This window comes from Berghia stephanieae, chromosome 9 (genome assembly GCF_034508935.2).
Source record: "Berghia stephanieae isolate SIO BIC M18660-M18661 chromosome 9, UCSD_Bste_1.3, whole genome shotgun sequence".
Taxonomy (NCBI): Eukaryota; Metazoa; Mollusca; class Gastropoda; order Nudibranchia; family Aeolidiidae; genus Berghia; species Berghia stephanieae.
In genome coordinates this window covers 35396576-35419910 of record NC_088368.1, presented here as the reverse complement: position 1 = coordinate 35419910, position 23335 = coordinate 35396576, and the positions used below count along the sequence as shown (strand labels likewise).

At 37.5% G+C, this 23335-nt stretch overlaps 1 protein-coding gene across 3 annotated transcripts in view; it reads left to right on the top strand.

Moving 5' to 3' along the window:
- The window catches only part of LOC144980125 (O-acyltransferase like protein-like), a 22044-nt gene extending 3123 nt beyond the window's left edge, over nt 1-18921 (top strand). For 2 of the 3 annotated variants that reach the window (XM_078927669.1, XM_078927671.1), the window contains 17 exons: nt 474-1015; nt 3497-3684; nt 4691-4845; nt 5683-5788; nt 7282-7375; nt 8154-8260; nt 9064-9207; nt 9573-9740; nt 10837-10933; nt 11886-11978; nt 13066-13225; nt 13730-13809; nt 14224-14352; nt 14628-14748; nt 15702-15900; nt 16865-17007; nt 17343-18921. In XM_078927669.1, the coding sequence (XP_078783795.1) occupies nt 753-1015; nt 3497-3684; nt 4691-4845; nt 5683-5788; nt 7282-7375; nt 8154-8260; nt 9064-9207; nt 9573-9740; nt 10837-10933; nt 11886-11978; nt 13066-13225; nt 13730-13809; nt 14224-14352; nt 14628-14748; nt 15702-15900; nt 16865-17007; nt 17343-17516 (2421 nt within the window). In that variant the 5' untranslated portion in view covers nt 474-752 and the 3' untranslated portion in view covers nt 17517-18921. Of the gene's footprint in view, nt 1-277; nt 347-473; nt 1016-3496; nt 3685-4690; nt 4846-5682; nt 5789-7281; nt 7376-8153; nt 8261-9063; nt 9208-9572; nt 9741-10836; nt 10934-11885; nt 11979-13065; nt 13226-13729; nt 13810-14223; nt 14353-14627; nt 14749-15701; nt 15901-16864; nt 17008-17342 lie in introns of those variants that run through there. The other variant, XM_078927672.1, reaches the window with a different exon arrangement.
- The last annotated feature ends 4414 nt before the right edge of the window (nt 18922-23335 follow it).

Genomic DNA, 23335 nt, shown 5'->3' with positions numbered 1-23335 from the left:
TAATTGTCAATTAAATCAATCTCTATGTCTCATCGATACACACACACACACACACACACACACACACACATATATATATATATATATATATATATATATATATATATATATATATATATATCCCTTCAGCTAAAATCTCAACTCTGCAAATTCATTATTGTTTTCTATTTATTATCAATTAAGTACGTATGCATAATGTTCCAAGGCCTATGCCCAATCGATACTAAAATGAGCTGCTCTTGAAACCCTTCATCAATTTGTTATTGTCAGTGTCGCTGTTGTCGAGTTGAATTTCTTTTGACTTTCACACTTACATAGTTGAACTTAGTCCAATAATTAATTAACTGTAGATATTAAGAAGGAAATGTAGATGATACTTTTAGCTATAATATGTTGTATCATTTTGACAAATTTTCATTCTGTTTTATTAGTATCATTTAATTTTTTTTAACTTTATCTGTTTTTCTTTCCAGAATTATACAAGACATTCAAACATTCAAAAATGCATTACTCGAAAGTTTATAACATTGTTCAATGTAGTTCTTCATCTTTGTGAATATTTAATAATTGTCAAACAAGATTCTTTGTGTTTAATGGCAGCATCAGACGATTCTGGATATTATGATGTAATGTAAAAATAATCTTACATGGATTAAAACAATTCTTCAATTCAAAAGGAGATTATTTTAAAGCTTTAAAAAATATTGAATTCAAGATTAAGTTCATTTTGTTATTATTTCACATCAGACACAATGGGAAACATTATGCGTTTTCTGCGAGCACACAATCTTCTCTTAATACTGTGTATTGTGCTACACACGACTTTTGGAAGCAGGGCGCATAATCCCTACACAGATTCTATGGCCTATGATGATATTATCAGAGATGTGCCCCGTATGTTCAGGAAAGCTCAGGATAGATCCTCGTCGTCGTCGTTTGATGACCTAACACGACAGAGTATGTCTATGTCCGTGACCGGTGCCATGGAAGATCTTGTACGACAATACAGAAATGGGTGAGTTTTGAGTTTATTTGGTTTATTTCACTTCTTCTTTATTTCTCTGTATATTGCTTGTGTAAATAACAATGTGAAAGTGAATATAAGCTTAATTTTAATAAACGGAAACAGATAATTTTAACGTTTCGGGTATCCCCTTTATCAACAGCCTAGCCAAATTAAATACTACCGCGATCGTGTCGCCAGGGTCTTCGGCGCGGTTGTGAAATAAGCGAACCTCCCAACATAGGCGTATCTTTAGCTGGAAAATGCGATATCGGGGTCAGCGATCAGATGCACAATAAATTGTCCCTCAATATGGAGAGTCAGAGTATGACCAAAATGAGCTTTTATCAAAACTACTGGCCACTTCACTCAGGCGCGCAATCTTTTAGAGTCCAGATCCCAGGTGGTGATCCAGCGAGAGGACACTTCGAGGCTCAAGGGAGGTGTTAGCGTTTACGCGAAAGAACCTTCGAAGGTAAGGGTGATAGAGAGCGTTACGGACAGCAACGGGGTGAATAGAATTTCCGTGGACGTAGATGGGCTGTATTTGCACATCACCACCACGAGTGGGACTACTGAGACTGCGATGAGGCAGGTAGACAACTTCACTCGTGGATGAACTGTAACGATCTGCACCTAGTGTATGATCCTTCGGCCGAGGGTACATTCAGGAGCACCCATCATACAAAGGAGTATACTCCTGACCTCACCCTCGTGACGAAGGGAGCGAACGGGGAACTGCAGCTCGATAAAGGCACCAATCCAGTCCCCCGATATCCGACGGGAGACGAGTACAAACAACTGGCTTTATAAGATCAAAGAGAGAGGGAATGAGGATACCCCTCTCAAACGTATAATGGACGGTGCCGCTGTTTCGAGCCGAAATAAGTCCCGGAAACCCTTGTACGTAGCTACCCTGACTTTGGGTAGAGCTGCAAATATGAGATGGAAGTCAGTTTTTGACGGATTCAATCCCTCGAAGGGGGCGAGGACGTCGACTCCTCGAAACTGGGGGAGAAGTTGCCAGGCTTTTCCACCAACAAGAGGAGACATTGGGTGGCAACCAAAAGTGCGACACAAATCTTTTTTTTTTTGTGTAATGTGATTGCATGAAACAAAATCGTCAAAAATTCCTCAACAAGCTTTCATGATCCAGGTTGCACACCATTAAAGGAAAATGACTTTTTAAAAAATAGGATAATCTATATTTACTGAAACAGTGAGAGATTGATCTCACTCCAGTCGACCTTGCAATTTTTTGTCGCATGGTTGCTGTTCCGAAATTGTTTGAGAGAAAAATGAGATATTTTAAATTCATGTTGATTTTGGTATTCTTGATGATGTAATAATATGGATCCATGGCTAATGGGCATAAATTTATGGCTTTTTCAGAGAAGATAATAATAATATAATAATAATAATAATAATAATAATAATAATAATAATAATAATGATAATAATAATAATAATAATAATAATAATAATAATAATAATAATAATAATAAGAAGAAGAAGAAGAAGAAGAAGAAGAAGAAGAAGAAGAAGAAGCATATTTCTATAATTCCTTTCGTCGAAACCTCAAAGGGCTTTTTTAAAAAAAAAGAGGACATTGTTTACCCAGGTAACAATAATATTGCACGTCCAAATCAGCCAATATCAAAACATTAAGAGCATAAAACGGGCATCAAAAACATCATCAATACAAAAGTCACATATCTACAATACATTTAAAATTCAATTAAGTAAATATTTTCTGAAAAGACATGTTTTCAGTTTGTTTTGTTTTTTGTTGTTGTTTTTTTTAAATTATCTATTGAGCTCGAAAATTTCACAGATTGAGGGAGAGCATTCCAAATCGTGGGTCCGAATTTCATAAGAGACCTATCGCCAAAGTATTTAAGTTTAGTTTTAGGAGATGCTAACAATCTTAAATCGTGGGATCTAAGAGGTACTTGGAGTAAGTGTTGAATGTAGAGGGGGACAGAAGACTCAAATAAAACTAAAGCAGACAAGGGCTATTTTGTATTCAATGCTATCCCGGACTGGCAAAGTCCCAGGTTTGAGAGTTTTTGCCAAGATGAAGGGCGTTCAAATCGATCGATATCTAATTTGAAGGACGAGTTTTTTGGCCAAATTTTTAAATATGGATTTTTCCAGAGTACGGTAGAGTAGTCCTGCTAAATGGACCTGGGGTTATACATTCAAACTTACGTTGGTGAACAAAATTAAAATAAAATGTTACATGTCTTCAAAATCTTACGCTCTTACGTGTTTTATAAGAGGGACGGTTTGACTTTGTTGAGTCTTTGAAAAAATGTTCTTTACTCACATTCTCTCACTGTATTCAGGTGTAAAATGAGTACTTGGCCATTAATAGCCACATAGGCGTCATGTCCATTCCTACATGTTAAGTATTGCTGTTGGTTTGAAACCCATTGCAAAGCACTTTGAGCACTATTGTACAATCAAAAAATGTTTTCATTTTCCTTTCAGCGACGATAGCTTTGTCTCGTCGCTTCGATACCCAGAGTCAGGGTCGCCCTACCACAACAGCAGCTCCAACCGGAAGTCGTCACAAACGACATCAACAACACCACCATCAGCATTCTCACCACAGTGTCGACAACAAATAGTGGCCTTCTTTGACGGAAGTCTACGCGGGGAAGAATGGGCCTTACAAAGTAGGTAGCTTTTTAGTGGGAGGGGGTGGGGGTTGTTGTATAATTTGTTATTGTTTTGTGTCATTTGTGCTTTGTTTTTGTTTTCTTTCTTTTTGGGTTTTCTTTTTTGTTTTGTTTTGTTTGTATGTTTTTATTCATTCTCCGGCCTTTGTGACAAAATTAGTCCATATTTCCACAAGTAAAGATGATAAAAAGAATCACAAAGACAAAAGACATCATCATCATCATCGTCATCATCGTCATCAACAACAACAAAAACAATAACACCAACAATAGTAGGAATAACAACACAGCCGCTAACAATAACAAGGATTGGATTCAATAGTCTGATGTCACGTCCGCCCAGCAACGAGTAGCTTGGTTCTAAACAAAGAAAATCGGCACTTTTTATTCTTTATGTTGGCTAGAACCTTTTCACATGTCATGTGATCAGAATGTATAAAAGTCAAAACATGATCAGATTTATAATGTTTTTCTCCTTTGGATACACTTTTATGCTCGTCGGAGAAGTATTCCAAAAGGGCGTCCGCCATTGTTCCGATAGTTTAGAACCGGTTACTAAGTTACTATGCGTCATTACGACTTCACGTGAAGCCTAATACCCGGGTTCTTTAGCTGGGACTATGTAATGCCTTTTAACTTTACGGACCAGAAAAGAGTTGGCCAATAGTTTTGCTAATAATAATAATAATAATAATAATAATAATAATAATAATAAATAATAATAATAATAATAATAATAATAATAATAATAATACACATTTATACAGCGCTCATTCTCGTGTAAAACACAAGCTCTGGGCACTTTACAATATAAATTATCAATTTTAAGTGAAAAAAAAAATAATAAAAGCTCATGCTTCCGTTCCGCTTGTTCGTTTTTTTTTGTTTGTTTGTTTGTTTGTTGTTTTTGTTTTGTTTTGTTTTTTTGACATGTTTCCTCTTCTTTGGATGTGTGTCGGTTATTACTAACAATTACAATTTGATAATTTTTTTTTATCTTCAGTGTTAGATTCGTGGGGCAAACCACAAGCAGGAATATTAGAAGCTCACATCCGTAGCTTTGGCGACTTTTACGAATGTCGGGACCTCAGAGCTACCCAGTCTACAGAGGGAGTCAATGTCACACTGCGTGGCCAGTTCTGTCTAGCGACTTTAAGTGTAAGCAAATAATGTTCCAAGTATCCCCCCCTTTGGATTATCAATTATCATCATCATCATCATCATCATCATCATCATCATCATCATCATCATCATCATCATCATCATCATCATCATCATCATCATCATCATCGTCATCATCATCATCATCATCATCATCGTCATCATCATCATTATCATCATCATTATTATTATCATCATCATCATCATTATTATATTATTATCATCATCATCATCAGCAGCAACAGCAGCAGCAGCAGCACCGTCGTTGTAGTCGTCGCCGTTGTCATCATCATCTCGTCATCAATTATCATCATTAACATCATCATCATCATCATCATCATCATCATCATCATCATCATCATCATCATCATCATCATCATCATCATCATCATCATCATCATTATCATCATCATTATTATTATCATCATCATCATCATTATTATATTATTATCATCATCATCAGCAGCAGCAACAGCAGCAGCAGCAGCATCGTCGTTGTAGTCGTCGCCGTTGTCATCATCATCTCGTCATCAATTATCATCATTAACATCACCGCCACCACCACAACCACCACATTCACCACCACAACCAACCACCACTACCACCACCACCACCTCCACCACAACTTCTACCTTCACCACCAAAACCACCACAACCGCCACCAACCACAACTACCACCACCACAACTCCTACCATTATCACCAAAACCACCACAACCGCGACCAACCACAACTACTATCACCACCACCACCACCACCAACCACCACCACCACCACACCACACCACACCACCACCACCACCACCACCATCACCATCCCCTTCCACTATGACCAGGTATACGAGGACGCCAACTCCGATGCCATCGACATATCAAGCCAAGAAGGGATGTGTGTCCCGGATGCCTGCACTCAAGCCGAGGTTTACCAATTACTGGAAGGAAGTAAGAATGTATCCAATTTAAATTGAATGACTAAAAGCATTAAAGAAAAATTCTGGGCACTAAAATTAAACTATTTCGTGCGACTATGTGGTCTTGTGGTATGGCACTCGCTTTAGGATCGGTCCTGGGTTCGAGCCTTGCTCAACGCATAGTTGAGTCATTAGAAAAGGCTCTTTACTCACATTCTCTCACCGTATTCAGGTGTAAAATGAGTATCTGGCCGTTAACAGCTTTGTCTCTGTCGGAAAAAATTGTAATATCGCCTAACAGGCGTCATGTCTCGTCCTACATGTTAAGTGTTGCTTTTGGTCAGGGACCCCTTATTAAGCTCCTTGAGCATTTTTTGTGGATATTGCGCTATATAAAAACTCAACTTTTTTCCATTGTAGTTGTATCTAGGTGCACGTATTTGTACTTATCTGATGACCGAACGCAATTATGGGCTTGATTTAATAATATCTTGCGTCGGCTTAAAACCATTTCCATTAAAACAATGAGACCATAACAATTTGAGTTACTAGACCTATAAATATGTACACGTGGAGTTGTATCATTCGAGTACAATAATCCAATCATTATTGTTCTTGTCACAATTCCATGGTTCATCTATCCATAGCATAATAAATTTATGTCACCTATCGTCGATGTCCATCTACCCTATGCCCTACCACCTACCCATCCACTAACTCATCCATCCAGCATCCACCCATCAATCCAGAAACCCACCCACCCATCCATCCATCACCTATCTACCCAAGCATAATGCATCCATACACCCCCCCCCCCCACCACCACCCGTCAACCCCATCCCTGTCTGTAAGAAAGTCAACGTCAGTGACACATTCCCAGACAAGTCACTGGTTTGTCACAATAACGAATCGATGGATGGCCAGGTTATTCTTGGCCCTTCAAGATATTCATCTATCCTTTACCCACCCACCCACCCACCCATCCACCCGCCCATCCACTCACCCATCTACTCAGCATCCACCCGGCCATTTAGCCACCTATCCAGTCATCCACCTGTAACGACTCAGCTGAGACCTCGTTAATTCAAATTATTTATTATCAATCATAATAATTATGGAAATTTAAAAACAAATACAGTATGTAAATACGACCAGCTCGGACGAAGTTCTTTCAGTAACTAACTTAACACAAAACAATCATCGTCTTACGATGTTCCTAAGGAATAAAGACTGCTTATACTTATGACTTATACGTTCGCGCAGTCAACATTCACACTCACATGCAAAACATGCATAACACAAAATGCGTAACTCTAGATATAAAGAACTCACAGCCGAACAATTACATTCGCACATAGCTAAACAACTTCAATATATTACAATACTGCCGTTGTTTTAAAAAACACAGTATATAATGGTAACCAAATAGCACATACTGTGTTCTTCAATAAATGTTAAACCACCCATTCATCACCCCATATCTCCACTCATTTATAATAATTTATCCTTACAAATCGTCCACAGTCTTGGAGAAATTCAACGTCAGTGACTTATTCCCTGGCAAGTCAGTGGTATGTCACCATGACCAATCAATGGATGGCTGGGCTATTTTTGGATTGTAAGTACATACTATCTCCTTCCGTCAAACTGTCGTAGTCTTTCCAAGCCTGGAGTTTATCCCAGTTTTCTTAGCGTTAAACGGACAATAGCAAAGGGTGATGTCCTAACCTAAATGTTGTTCTCAGTAAAATGTTGATGATCTAACCCAAACATTGATGTTCTAACCCAAATGTTGATGTTCTCAGCAAAATGTTGATGTTCTAGCTCAAATGTTGATGTTCTAACTCAAATGTTGATGTTCTAACCCAAATGTTGCTGTTCAAAGCCAGATGTTGTTCTATCCCAAATGTTGACATTCTAACCCAGATGTTGATGTTCTAACCTAAATGTTGCTGCTCTAAGCCAAATGTTGATGTTCTATCCCAAATGTTGACACTCTAATCCAGATGTTGATGTTCTAATCCTTTTTACTTCAACTATAGTCTCCAAAATTTAGTTCAGAAAAAATGCAAGTTTTGGACAGAAAACTCCTCTTTCAAATATCGATCGACTAAAATGACCCTCATCTTGGCGAAAACTTTCAACACGGGGCTTCGCAAATCCCATGTTTGAGAGTTTCTTTTCTTTTCGTTATTTATTTTTTTTTTACCAAGATGGGGGTCATTTCAATCGATCGATATTTGAAGGACGAGTTTTCTGGCCAATAATTTAAATACGTGTGAATTCAAAATGTGGCAGAATATCTATTCAAGGCGGTGGGGACCTCGCCCCCCCCCCCCCACTCCCCCCCCCTTCCCGTGCCTCCAACCTCAAAACTATCTTGCATTACATTCCAGAACATTCGTCCTATTCCTGGTGGCGCTAGCGCTGGTTGCCACGCTAGTGGATTTTGCTTATCCCGTGGTGGTTCCCATCCCTTGGTCTGAAGAGGAGAAAGCCGAAGGTATTTATTTCTTTTGTTGTGTTTTTTTCTTCTTGTTATTAGTTGTATTTTTAGGGGGCAAATTTTTTGCCTGGGACTGGGGGAGGGGAGGAATTTGGTCGATCTTGGGGTAATTTTTTTCCTGCTTTTTTTGTCTGTTGGTTTGTTATTTTTTTTTTTTGGGGGGGGGGGGAGTTGGAGGTACTTTTATTTTATTGTTATTTTTTGTTGTTGTGGGCGATGATTTTAATACATTTTTTGTTTTTTTTTTAATTTTTTAAGGGGGGGGGGGGGGGGGTCTTTTCTTCTTTTTGTTGTATTTTTGGTGGCTCATTTAACTTTTTTTTTTGGCTTTATGGGAGGGGTCAGTTTTTGTTTTTTTCAAGATATGATAAAAATCACGAAGAAATATAAATTGTCTGATTTTTTAACAGAAAAAGTTATTGTTGATCCTTTTTTTTTAATATGCAATGTGTAATTTCCATTATATAATTGTTACTTAAAGACTTGGTCCATTTAAAGCCCTATTACTGATATATATATATATATATATATATATATATATATATATATATATATATATATATATATATATATATATATATATATATATATATGCGCTTGGCTAAGAAGCCAATAACATTGCCATCCGGAAGTATAACGGACCAACACACAAAACTGTGTGTCACCATGTCTGGATAATCCAGTTAAGCGACAACTACTCATAAACGTGGATGGCAAAAGAAACAAAAAAGAAACAATAACAAAGACCAGAGTGACGTTAACTTCATTCTATCTATTCCCTGTTTTTCATTTTGTTGCAGTTGAAAGAAATGGCCGGGGAGGTGTGAACGTCAACCATGAAAACCAAAACAGTCATCTTCATTCATTTCCGGCAAATCACGAGGTCTCATCCGACTATCAACCTCTTACTCCTTCCCAAGCATACAGCAACAGGTTACGAGAAAGTATGTCACGTGATGATTGAATATAAATGGGGAGGAAAAAAGAAACCATCTTTGTTTCCAGCGAATTAGTGTTTGAACTTTAAGAAAAAAAATGGTGGGTTTTTACAGATTTTTTTTTTATTTTCTCCGATACTCTCACCGCGCTGTGTGACTTTGAGCATATCACCTTTCCCTATGCGGCGTTGCCACTGCGGCGGGCGTCTGGGTTAAATAAAGAGAATTTTTAAAATATATTTCATTTTTATTCTTTTTTTTATTCGGGGAGGGGGGGGGGGTCCTTGGGGGTTAAGATTTAAACAAAAAAAAATTCTTTCAACTCTTTTTTAGAATGTCTTTTTATTTTCTTCTATTCCCCATATCCACAGAGATGTCAATTCAGGTATTGCTGTGTTTCTCCTTGAAGACGAACTTCGTCAAGCTGATGGACACGACAGGCAAAGAGGATGCCATGGCGTGTATTCACGGCCTGAGGTTCTTTACCATTTCCTGGATTATCATAGGACACACTATACTCCTCACCTCAAAGCGTGCTGGTAATTCTATGAGTAACAATGTGAATTTGAATGTAAGCTTCAATTTAATATACGAAAACAGATAAACTGGACGTTACGGGTTTCCCCTTTATCAACAAAACAGGATGAATGAAATAATGTAGAAGTTGCGTTGTTAAGATGAATCTTTAACAACGCCACTATCATATTATATCATTCGTCTGTAGTGTTTCATTCATCCTGTTTTGTTGATAAAGGGAAAACCCGAAACGTCCATTTTATTTGTTTTCGTATATTAAATTGAAGCTTACATTCAATTTCACATTGTTATGTATTTCTTCGAGCTTCGAGCAGCACCATTTACCATGGTAATTCTATGACGCAACATTAGATTTATACGAGGGATTACTGGAAAATCTTGCCTCCTCCTTCATAATTTCTATACAAGTTGTTCCCAACTCAAACGACCTATTACTATGGGTAACATCAATATGCCCTAGCATATACATAAGTTATCACGGACACATTTTTCTGTAGGATAAATAAAGGGAATTTACTTATTTTATTTACTTAAAAAGGGAAGGAGAAAAGTAGGAAGAAGGGAGAGAGAGAGAGAGAGAGAGAGAGAGAGAGAGAGAGAGAGAGAGAGAGAGAGAGAGAGAGAGAGAGAGAGAGAATGAGAGAGGGGGAGGAGATAATTTGAGAGAGATAAAGTGTGAGAGAGAGAGGGGGAGGAGAGAATTTGAGAGAGATAAAGTGTGAGAGAGAGAGAGAGAGAGAGGGAGAGAGAGAGAGAGAGGGGGGGGGGGGGGGGGAGAGACAGAGACAGACAGAGAGAGAGAGAGAGAGAGAGGGGGGAGGGGAGAGACAGAGAGAGAGAGAGAGAGAAAGAGAAAGAGAGAGAGAGAGAGAGAGAGAGAGAGAGAGAGAGAGAGTGAGGGAGAGAAATGGAGAGAGAGGGAAGCCTTGATATTATCAGTTTCAATTGTCAAAGCATAAAAGTATTTACTCTTCTTTCGGTGAAAAGAAGGTATGATGTTAGTTGGAGTAAATGGAACCGAACCCGTATAGTTTTAGTCGGCATGTACCTCTTTTAAACTCCATCCATCCATCATTCCATCCATCCATCCATCCACAGAAAACTTTGTTTCATACGCCCAATTGACCGTTCCGTACATCTTGTATCAACTGTTTGTCAATGGTACATTTGGCTGTGACAGTTTTCTGTGCTTCAGGTGAGTGGTATTGATAATCCATCAAAACGTGTCTCGATGTTAATGTGGCCAATCACTTCAAAGCTAGGGGGCAGCGTGGCTCAGCGGTACGGTCTTTGCTTCGTACTCGAAAGGTACCGTGTTCGATTACCCACTGCGCTGTGTGGCCTTGAGCAAGTCACCGCGCCCTAGCGCAATTTGCGGCGCTGCACTGCGGCTGACGCCTGGGTTATTCCAGTCTTCCCTTGGAATAGACCCTAAAGACAAATTTCCCCTATGGGATGTATAAAGGGAATTTTATTTTATTTATTTATTTTTTATATTTATTTACAAAAATGAATAAGTATTTTTGTTGAAATAAAACGTGATGAACAGTTCATTTATTTGCTTTTATAAAAAATCGATTTTCCTGCACTTCCCACACTTTGAAGTATTTTCAGCACCATAGCAATTTTAAATATAAAGATTATAGACTATATTATGCCTAAACACATGCACGCTGATGAAAGCTGTGATACAGGGGGAAATGGAGGGCAAACGAAGGAGGAGAAGACCTAGCTAGGCCTAGATAGTTATATTTAAAAAAAACATTTTAGAATGGATAGAGATTAATGGAAGAGAATTATAGTATACCGTCAACAGACGAAGAGAATGGGCGGACTTTTGTCATCACAGAGTGCGGGCAGCCAACGTCAATGAGGACGACGCTGGATGTTGAGTGAGTGAGTGAGTGAGTGAGTGAGACTAGTTAAAAGATTTAGAGCAAGTATACTTAAGAAAAAGTAAGTTCAAATGAGATCAGAATTATATCCAAAAGAAAAAAATCGCATGTATTATTATTCGCTAGTCTTAACAAATTGAAAAGCGCAATGGGCATGACAAAAACCTTGAAAACGCGCTAAATGAATGTAGAAGATTGATTTATTTTATCCATTTAAAACAATATATCTTCTCTTCATTCCTTTTTCTTTAGTGGTATTCTCGTCTGCTACAACTTAATGCACACCTTGAAGTATTTCAAAGGGAAAATGAGATGGCATTTATTCTATATCTACAGGTATATGAGGTAAGGATGGCCATGTTATTATCTCGACTTTATCTTTTTTTTTAAAAAACTTTGAAGCATGTGTGTAGAGAATCCCAGATGTATTCAATCACCTCAAAACAGTATCATCATATTGAGGTGAACCTCGTCGCTTTTCGAGTGAGCAGATCATTAAGCACGATTGATGACTCATGATCGTGTATTTGTTACAGTGAATGACGCAATCAGTCGGATGGTGTAAAATATTTGAACGGAGATATTGTCAAGTTTTGTGAGAAGGTCAATTTTTATCAAAAATGAGTTCTTGTCGTAAATGATTAAATCAACCCTTTTTGTGCATCTTCGGGAAATATTAAAGCTTAAGTTCACTTCTAAAAACTTTTTTTTTACAGCTAGCGAAGTTGAAAAAGAATGAAATTTGAGAAAAGTTGCTGGATTCCTTTCCCATACATCTGACCATAACTTCATGAAAAATCACCCGATTTACGTCAAATAAAGATTAAAATGCTCTGGGGAGAATATTCTTTCAGAAATTGCAAAACAATGGAAATCCAAAATTTTCACCTTCCGACTGGTTACATGCACTGGCACATTTATGGATTTTAATGCATGCTTACGACACAAAGGAAATGGTAGACCAAAAAACAAAAACAAAACAAAACAAAAAAAAAAAAAAAAAAAAAAAAACAAAAAAAAAAAAAACAAGAGATGTGAGTGTCATAATCTGGCTTTAAACCCAACATATTCTTATTTGCAGGTCTGATAACCCAAATTGGTATGGGCTCATTGTTGTAATGGAAATACCCTCAAACGAACGCAAAATATTATAATCCACTACAACAATGTTAAATCAAGCCCATAATTTCTTTCGGTTATCAGACCTTCTAACATAGAGCACCTAGCTTTGAGCCAATTTTCTTCACCTATTCATTTTGACATAATACCCTACTGGTACGACGGTCCCATACATGGGAACAAGGGGGGGGGGGGGGCTAGAACCATCCATCCATCCACCTATCTGTCCCTCAACCCATCCACCCACCCACCCATCCATCTACCCATCCATCCACAAACCTACTCACCTACTCACTTACCCACCTATCCACAGATTAACTCCAGCCATGGCTGTAGTCATGTTACTATACACCACAACCTTCCCCTACTGGTACGACGGTCCCATTTGGAAACAAGGCGGGCTAGAACCCGGTCGGTGCAGAGACACTTGGTGGCGTAACTTGTTATACATCAATAACTTTTTCCACGTACAGGTAGGCAATTTGTGACCAACTGCATCAAAACAGTAGCATACCGGGATGGTTTAGATACTAAAAATTGAATACATAGTCAAAAGTATGAGACTTGGGCTCAGTGTGTATGTGTTATAATAACAGGGCACACACAGCCTTGGTTACTAGGGTGAAGAGATAAAGTGTCTTAAAGTAACAAAGACTAAAATTACACGGTCATTTTAGGCGCCTACATAGAGCATGATATTGTCATAATAATGCTCCACAGAAAGGCTATCTATCTATCTATAGATAGGAGCCGAAAGTCTTAATTCTAATTCCTTCTTTCTTTCTTCCTCCTATTCTTCTTCTTTTTCCTCCTCCTCTTGATGCTCCTCCTCCTCCTCCTCCTCCTCCTCCTCCTCCCCCTCCTCCTCATCATCATCATCATCATCATTATCATCACCATCATCATCACCATCACCACCATCATCATTATCACATTAACTACGAACATCTTTTTGTGTTTTCCTTCCTGTCTTCCAGTGCATGGGGTGGTTATGGTATCTAGCCGTGGACACACAACTATACGCTATAAGTCCAATCTTTGCCGTTCTGCTGTACAAGTAAGTGTATATTATTGGTTAATTCCGATAATGAAAAAAAAAAACAAAACAAACTGGGTCAGGAATTCGTCACTTCTAACCTTCCAATCTATACATGGTCAACATTTTCCCCGACACTTCACACCCACCCAACATTTTCTATCTCATACAGAAAGCCAACGAGGACATGACATTATTGTTCAGCAAAATGAGCCCTACAACACAATGTCAAATTTTTAATAAATAAATATAAAGTATAACAAACAAACAAAAAAAATTCATGATGTACAAATGAAATCAGAATGCGACAATTATTGGATGTGATGTGACTAATTTGGCGATTTCCTTATGGTTGGTAAGGAACGGGTCAATGGAACAAGAGTCTACAATATATATCATTTTTCACTTTTTTACTTCAATTTTTTGTCCCTTCAGAAAACCACGATTGGGCATATACCTCATACTGGTGACATTAGTGGCATCCATTATAGGAACGGCTTTTATCGTCTACGATCTTCAGCTGTCGCCGTCTTCATTCACAGTCATGGAGAAGGGACTAGATCCGTAAGTTGTGTCTCTAGGTTTGCAATAAATGTATCAAGTTACAATGGTATAGTATATGTTTTACCATTTCAATCTATGGTTGAAATGGTTCAGATATGTTAAGAGACGACGACGACGACGACGACGACGATGATGATGATGATGATGATGATGATGATGATGATGATGATGACGACGACGACAATTTAAATAAAAAATAGCCATAAAATATCATTTAAAAAATAACATTATCCATGTCCCATCTTCTTTCTTTTTTTTCTATGTCGACCAAACAGAAAGGGCGATGGAATGGTAGAATATTACTACGCATCCTACTGCAGAATGAGTCCTTACCTCATCGGGATGTTAGCAGGTTATCTACTCTATATCAAGGATAGGAAACTAGAAATACATTGGGTACGTATCCAGATGATCGTAGGTTTACTTACTTACTTATGTACTTACTCGAGTCATGGAGGCATCTATCAAGAACTTCCACTTCCGTCTGTCAACTACACGGGCACCAATATTATTCTGGGTTAGGCCATCCACTTTCAACTCTTTATCGGTAGATGGTCTCCGGGTTTCTTTTTACCATCAGCCATCCTTGGAAGTGTATAACCAGATAAGGCATTCACGATGAATAGGTTACATATTGAATCATAAGGTAACATAACTATTTTAGTAGCAGAATGGTTGTACAGAAGATTGCTAAACATCAAACGGTCGGATAGAATAACAAACGTAGAAGTTTTGCATAGAATAGGGAAACCCATCCATATTGTGAAAACCATCAGAAAAAGGCAAAGGGGCTTTCTTGGGCACGTGTGGCGACGAGCGCACGTTGAAAGTGAAAGCCTAACACTCAGTGGCTACATAGAGGGAAAAAGAGCTCGTGGTCGTCAGAGGTTGACGTTTTTGACCAGTTTGAGGCTATCAACAAACACGATTCCAACAAAGGGAGGCAGAGGACAGATCGTCGTGGGGGCAAATGATAGGCAACGTGCACACAAGTACAGGCCACGGATAAGTAAGTAAGCAGAATGCAATATATGTATAGGCAGATTCTTATGATTACGGGGCGTAAAAGAGCGAGGATGGATGATCTTTATTGACGACCAGTGTTTATTTAGGCTAAAAAAATAAGATGCCATCACTCTGAAACCAGAGGATCAGTTGTACAGTGTATGTATCCAGTCCTTCGTAGGACTGGGTTTCACATTTCTAAGGAGAGTGGAACCAGTATTTTGACATCACACTTTTGTTCCATTTTATATACTTTTACGAAATGATACTCACATTAAATACGTCACGCAACTCATGTTTCTTATCCCCCCCCCCCCCCATAAAAAAAAACAATATCCATCTAGGTGTGGCAGCTTCTGGGCTGGCTGTTCGTCATTCCGACGTCGATGTTTGTTGTGTTTGGATTGTACAAGGCCACCATGTTTCAGACAAACCAAGTCCCTTTGTCCTTGACCCAAGCTGTGCTCTACAACACACTGTCTAGACCTGTCTGGGGTTTTGGCGTGGCCTGGACGATCGTCATGTGTGTTACTGGACACGGAGGTACGGAACTATGTTTCGCACATTGATTAATTATAAATGAAACATTACTGAAATGTAATATTAACAGATTCAGAAAGCTTTTGATATTGATCGATTTGGAAAGCTTTTAACTGTCGTACTCTAGAAAAATAATGTATTTAAAAGTGACAACTTACTTCTTTTGACAATAGCAAGCAAACGTTCTTGGGGGTCTGCCAAGTGTTCAATTTGAGCATGTACATGACATATATTTGATGGTCTTTCCATGAAATTCCAAGAAGTCTCAGCATGCATTTGTTTTCAAATTTTGAATTACTTCAATGCTTATTAGTCAATATTAGCCTAAAATTTAGAGTGGCTGTAAATCTTGACTTTTTAGAAGCTCACATAAAATCTCTTAGCAAAGAGAAAATAAAGTAATAAGGCTCTATCTATATATCTATCTATCTATCTATCTATCTATCTATCTATCTATCTATCTATCTATCTATATGTCTATCTATCTATCTATCTATCTATCTATCTATCTATCTATCTATCTATCTATCTATCTATCTATCTATCTATCTATCTATCTATCTGTCTATCTATCTATCTATCTATCTGTCTCTCTATATATCTATCTATCTACCTCTATATATCTATATATCTATGTATGTATCTATCTATCTATCTATCTCTATCTATCTATATATCTCTATCTATCTATCTCTGTCTATCTGTCATGTCAGGGTAATCCAGGTGCCAAAACAACCAAAAAAAGGGGGGATTTTAAAGTTCAAATCTAACCAGAAAAGTGAAATTTTAGTTTTTGTTAGCTTCAGAAGCGATATTCCCTTCCCTCAATAAAACATGAAAAATTTACCCAAATCTCATACATATTTTTGACTATGAATTCAAGTTTTAGCATCTAAACCTTCTTTATCATATAGCATGTTGTAGCTGCAGGATACGTATTGAACTAATTTCTAATCTATTGATGCAGGGTTTCTGAACGAAGTGTTGTCATGGAAACCGTTGGTTCCATTCGCACGGACCACATACATGGCTTACATGTTACACGTCATCATTATCCTGTGGTATGTGCTGACGTCACAGAGACCCATCTTTATCACCGATCCCCTCTTGGTATGTATTCGTCGTCGTCATCGCCATCGTTATCGTCGTCGTCATCATTCTCCATCATCATCACCACCAACAACAGCAGCTTCTTCTTCATCATCATCATCATCATCATCATCATCATCATCTTCTTCTTCTTCTTTTTCTTCCTTTTCTCCTCCTCCTCCTTTCGTGTGGTCGTCAAAGTCATTATCGTCATTGCCATCATTCATTCATCATCATATTATTGTTGTTAATATGCAAAGCTTTTCCACCTCTGCCAACCCGATACTATGAATAAATACGAAGCTGTCGAAGCTACGATGCGATAATATATGAATAAATACCCATTTACTCCTCAGTTCCTGCTGTTTTTCGGCTTCATCTTCATGACCTACTTCATGGCATTCCCAGCAACGCTGCTGGTCGAGGCTCCAATCATGTCCTTACAAAAATTGCTCATCAACCGTCACCAAAGCAAGAAGAACAAAAAGAATTCAGAGAATTCCTACGCACAAGACCAAGGGGACGGTTAAAATCAATTATAACAGGGCTACCATTACAATTATAAAACGGCTTTCTTTTTCTCATTTGTGACCTACCTTGTCAATACCGTGTTATGCACTGGGTGGGGTTCCCGACCTCCCATAGTTGCAAAGGAGGTCACTTAATGTGTCTTATATACCCCATAATCTGTCTTCCAACTTGCTTTTTGTCTTTGTCTTGGAATGAGATAACTTGGTTTTGTCCCTTTTCCTGTCGGAGTCCTTCGTTGGGAAGGAAGCAGTCAGATGTATAGTTAAAGTTTTGAGAGGTGATATTTTATTCCTTGTAAATCATCTCTCTGTTATGGATTGTTATATGTGTATTTGTTGTTTTCAATGTATAATATAAACATTTGTCTATGTTCCTCTTAATGGGATCCTGCGCTCGTATCTTGAGACTTTTAGGTGATCTCAAACTAAGTACACTAATAATGTGCTCTTGAAATCTACACCTGTTCCCTGATTGTACAATTCCCCTTTGTCTTACTGTTCTTGTTAGACATTTTACTATCCGATTCTCTTCTTTTTAACGGCTCTATAATGACCTAGATGTGTCGCTAGCGCTGTAAAACCCTTAAAAACAAAAACAAATAGTGCTATCTCGGGTAGGTCTAGCGGCTCTTCTCTTTATTCTTAGTATTTTGTCCGTGTCCGACATCTTTATCCGGAAGACGGCAGTGCCGGGTCGTCGGAGTCAGTTTCCGGTGTGGGTCAGCCCGAACGCTGCTCTCTGGAAACAGTCCGGTGGTATCTTGCAGACATGACCAAGCCACCCCCAACGTCCGACTCTGATGGTGTCTGAAACCGTATCCATCCCAGTTTTCTGATGTCTCAAAAAATTTGTTCAAATATTAGTATTATAAGTGAAGTTTAAAACTAAATGTTAAGCACCAGATTTATTAAAAGGAGGGAAAATGGGATGGAGAGATTAAGTATGATTATTATAAAGAGAGTGCAGTGTGATAGAGCGAGATGTGAGGAGAAAGAGAGAGAGAGAGAGAGAGAGAGAGAGAGAGAGAGAGAGAGAGAGAGAGAGAGAGAGAGAGAGAGAGAGAGAGAGAGAGAGAGAGAGAGAAGAGGGATAATTATTACGAAGAGAGTGCAGTGTGATAGGACGAGATGTGAGGAGAGAGAGAGAGAGAGAGAGAGAGAGAGAGAGAGAGAGAGAGAGAGAGAGAGAGAGAGAGAGAGAGAGAGAGATTTGTCATGGTTTTAATCAAATGAGTGCCTATAATAATATTTAATATTCATTTAATAGCTATTCATTTTACTTCCTCTGTAACAAATTGTGTATGTATTATCAAGAATTAATTAGATACATACCTTGTAAATAATCGTCATAATATATATGATCTGTAATGTTTATCATTTCATGAATAAAGGTTTGTTCACTCCATTATCATCTTATCTAAATCCTTTTTCTTTATTATTGGAGAGGAGGAGAGTAATTGCAGAGCTGCCAACTTGGACAAAGTCATTTGAGGGACACAATTCAGTGACACTTCAGTAACAACAGAACGTCGCTTATTTACACTAAAAATATGAAATATTATACTCACCAGAAACTCTTGTCCTGATATTAACGTCAAATCATGGAGTGTCGTCATGGTGGTCTTTTCACATCATAATTATCACATAGAAGTCCTAAAATATGATATTACGAGTCCACATTTATTTATTTATATATATATATATATATATACATTAGTATTTACACTATTTACAATTACAACTCCTCCATAGTTATTACTCCTTGTTGAGAGCTCTTGCTGTGGCTGTTTTACATAGCTTCAGCAACTCTGGAGCATTTTTCCTATTGGATTCAATAGCTTAATGTCACGTCGCTCAACAACGGCGAGCAGATGGTTGGTACTTTTTATTCTTCATGCTGGCTAGAACTTTTCATGTCTTGTGATCAGAATGTATAAAAGAAAAAAACATGATCATTTAAAAAATGTTTTTCTCTTCTGGATACACTTTTATGCTCGTCTGAGAAATATTTCATAAGGGCGTCTGCCATTGTTCCGTCAGTTTAGAGCCAGTTACTATGCGTCATTACGAGGGAAGTGACGTCATGACTGTTGAAGCCAATTTGCGAGCACATAATACTGCTTGCGCGTCTCATGACCGGGCGCAATCACACGCTTGTTTCAACATAATTTTACATTGAGCATTTATATAGAGCAACATCCACTTAACCCACTCAACCCTAACACCGACTATATCCGTAGTTTACCCAGTGTACTTTTACCCCACGCCTATTTATTACATTTTTTGAGACAAATTATAGGCGTAGTATCAAAGCTAATGTTTTTAGTTTTTGCATTTTAATGGTATGAATAAAACCGTATCTATGCACATGCTCATTTTTTATACATTTTTTTCCAATTTTGAAAAGTATCAAAAATCTCTAGGATTGAGTGAGTTAAGGTGCTCAAAGTGCTTTACAAAGGTTCCCTTGCCAACAGCAACACTTAACATGTAGGACGAGACATGACACCAGGACCGTAAGGTGATATTACAATTTCTATTTCGACAGATACAACGCTGGTAACGTCCAGGTATACATTGGACACCTGACTATGGTTAGAGAATCTGAGTAAAACCAATGGATCTCATTTCAAGACAAGGACAAACCCCCCCCCCCCCCCAAAAAAAAAAAAAAACCAATGTAGTAAGGGAAAAAACAGATGTAGCCGGATAGAGGAGACAGCAAGAATGAGCTCCCCTTTCCACAATTGAGCTTTTAATATAAATAAATGTGCTCAAAGCGCTTTATTCATTATTTCCACTGTACAACATCATGTGTTTTTTGTTTGTTTTTGAGGGTTTTACAGCACCTGCGCCAAATTTAGGTCATATCAGCGCCAGTAAAAAGGAAGAAAATGGAACAACTCGAAGACAAAATCAAGTAATCCCATTCTAATTCTAAGACAAAGACAGAAGGCAGCTCAGAAATTGGATATAGTGGGATAGCCGACACAAAAAGACCTCTTGCTCACCATGAAATCCCTGAAATAATTCAAACAAATCACAATTTAAATACTATAATTTATTCATTATTTACACTGTACAACATCAAACAAAATTGTTAAAACAACGAATTATCGTAAAAGATATTTTACATCATAATATTGACTAAAACAAACACGACATAACTGATTCAACCGTCATTGATGATTTACGATATTTCAAAAGCAGCACCGTCTAGGTCAATTCAGCATCAGTAAAAAGGAAGATGACAGGGGGAAAGTGTGTTTTGTCTTTAAGGGTTTTATGTGGCAGCAACACAATCATTTAGGTCATATCAGCGCCAATAAAAAGTAAGAAAATGGGATAGTCGAAAAAAATTCTAGAATTACAATTAAAGCACTCAAGAAAAAGTAAGGCAAAGGTGAATTGGTTCAAATAGGAAACAGGTGATCACCTAGACAAAATCACATGATCCCACGTTTCGTGTTAGGTATTTTGTTCTTTTTTAAAGCTGTTATATTCAAATATATTACATTACAGAATAGAGAGATGATTTACAAGGAAAAAAAAATACAAAAAGAAACCGAAACTACACATTTGACTGTTTTCCTCTCAGCCAGGCCCAGGACAAACAAAGTAATTTCATTCCAAGACAAATACAGAAAGCAATTCGTAAAACAGATAAAGGGGGATAGGAGACACAGAAAGTGACCTCCTGCCCACCATGCGAGTGGAATAATGTAAATACGCAAATTAACTGATACATATGTTTGAAAAATAATTTAGCAAAGAACCTTTCACTGTTGTTCATTGACGGTCAATATTAATGAAATTAATTAGCTTTAACTTTAGCTTTTATATCGCGCAATATCCACTATACATGCTCAAAGCGCTTTATAAGGGATCCCTGACCAAGAGCAACACGTAACATGTAGAATGGGACACGACGCCTGTTAGGCAATAATACAATCTTTTTCCGACAGAGACAACACTATTAAAGGCCAGGTACTCATTTTACACCTGTGTACGGTGAGAGAATGTAAGTAAAGAGCCTTTTCCAAGGACTCAACTATGCGCGGAGTGATGCTCGAATCCAGTCCCAGGACCTTCCGATCCGAAAATGAGTGTCATACCACTAGACCACATAGCCGCATGATATGAATGCAGTGTAACCGGGAACAAGCTTTTTAAAAACTGACATTCACAGCAAATTCATATGATTGTCAATTCAATGTCATTTGACATGATTGTGAAAATAAGGTTGATGATGATGATGATGATGAAGGTGACAAAGACTTAAGATGATGATGAAGGTGGGGATGACAGATGAGGATTTTGTTGATTATAATGAGGTGAACAATACAAAAGTGTGACTTATGATAATGCTACGTTATCAATGATGATGGTGGCAGTGATGACAATAACGAAGCAGTAAAAACTCTTTTCATAATTTCATAAAAGTTAGAGGCACAACATCCACTCCAAATTAAAACTGTAAAATCTGTGCCAAAATGTCTTATTTGTAAAAAAAGTATTACACAAATTACACCATAAGTAAATAAGCTGCATTGCTTCTCACTAAGAAGAATTAACTGTACAAATCAAAATATATCCCATTCTTCCTCTCTTTCTTTTTTGTCATTATTTCATCTTGGTGTGTAACTCAGAAAATCAAATCAAATTGTCCCATTTATCATCAAAATACCAAGTACAGTGAAATCTGCATATAGCCAAAACTATTAACTCACTCACTCCTAGAGATTTTTGCTACTTTTCAAGATTGGAAAAAAAAATGTATTAAAAATGAACATGTACATAGACAGATATTTCTATTCAACTATCATTAACATGCAAGAATTAAAAACATTAGCTTTTGATACTACGCCTATAATTTGTCTCGGAAAAATGTAATAAATAGGTATAGGGTAAAAGTAACCCCGGGGATACTACGGATATAGTCGGTGTTAGGGTTGAGTGAGTTAAAGTCAACTTCTGCTTTAAAGTAAACTTCTCTTATTGGTCCCAAATTTTGTGTTCTTCATCTAAATGCGTTCCATTGTCATTGATACAGAATAAAGCCAAAGTCTTTGCTTAAAGTCGACCAATTTTTCTAGCGATGTTGGCATTATCAGGGTTCCACTGTACCTATTTGGAACATTAAATCAAAAATAAAAAATAATAATAATCCCTTTACAAATTCCAAGGTATATCATGGACACTGTTGCCTTTTTTTTCTTTCTCAGGTATTGTTTATCTACTTAAAAGACAAGAATCAATCATCAAAACCTGGCATAATAAATTGGAATTTTGACTTCCGACTGGCGCATTTCTTAATTTCCTTATTACAATGATTTACAGTCTCATTCATAGCTATGTAAATGTTGCTGCTCGAAGCTCGAAGAAATAAATAATAATGTGAAGTTGAATGTAAGCTTCAATTTAATTACAAAAACAGATCAAATGAACGTTTCGGGTTTCCCCTTTATCAACAAATCAGGATGAATGAAACACCACAGATGAACGTTTCGGGTTTCCCCTTTATCAACAAAACAGGATGAATGAAACGCCACAGATGAATGTTTCATTCATCCTGTTTTGTTGATAAAGGGGAAATCCAAAACGTTCATTTGATCTGTTTTTGTAATTAAATTGAAGCTTACATTCAACTTCACATTATTATTTATTTCATAGCTATGTGCAATCTCATACTGTGACTGATCATAAAAGTGGTAACTCAGCATGAGAGAGAAAAAAAGGGCATTCTTTTAGATCATATAAATTTTAAAATAATAATAATAATAATAATAATAATAATAATAATAATAATAATAATAATA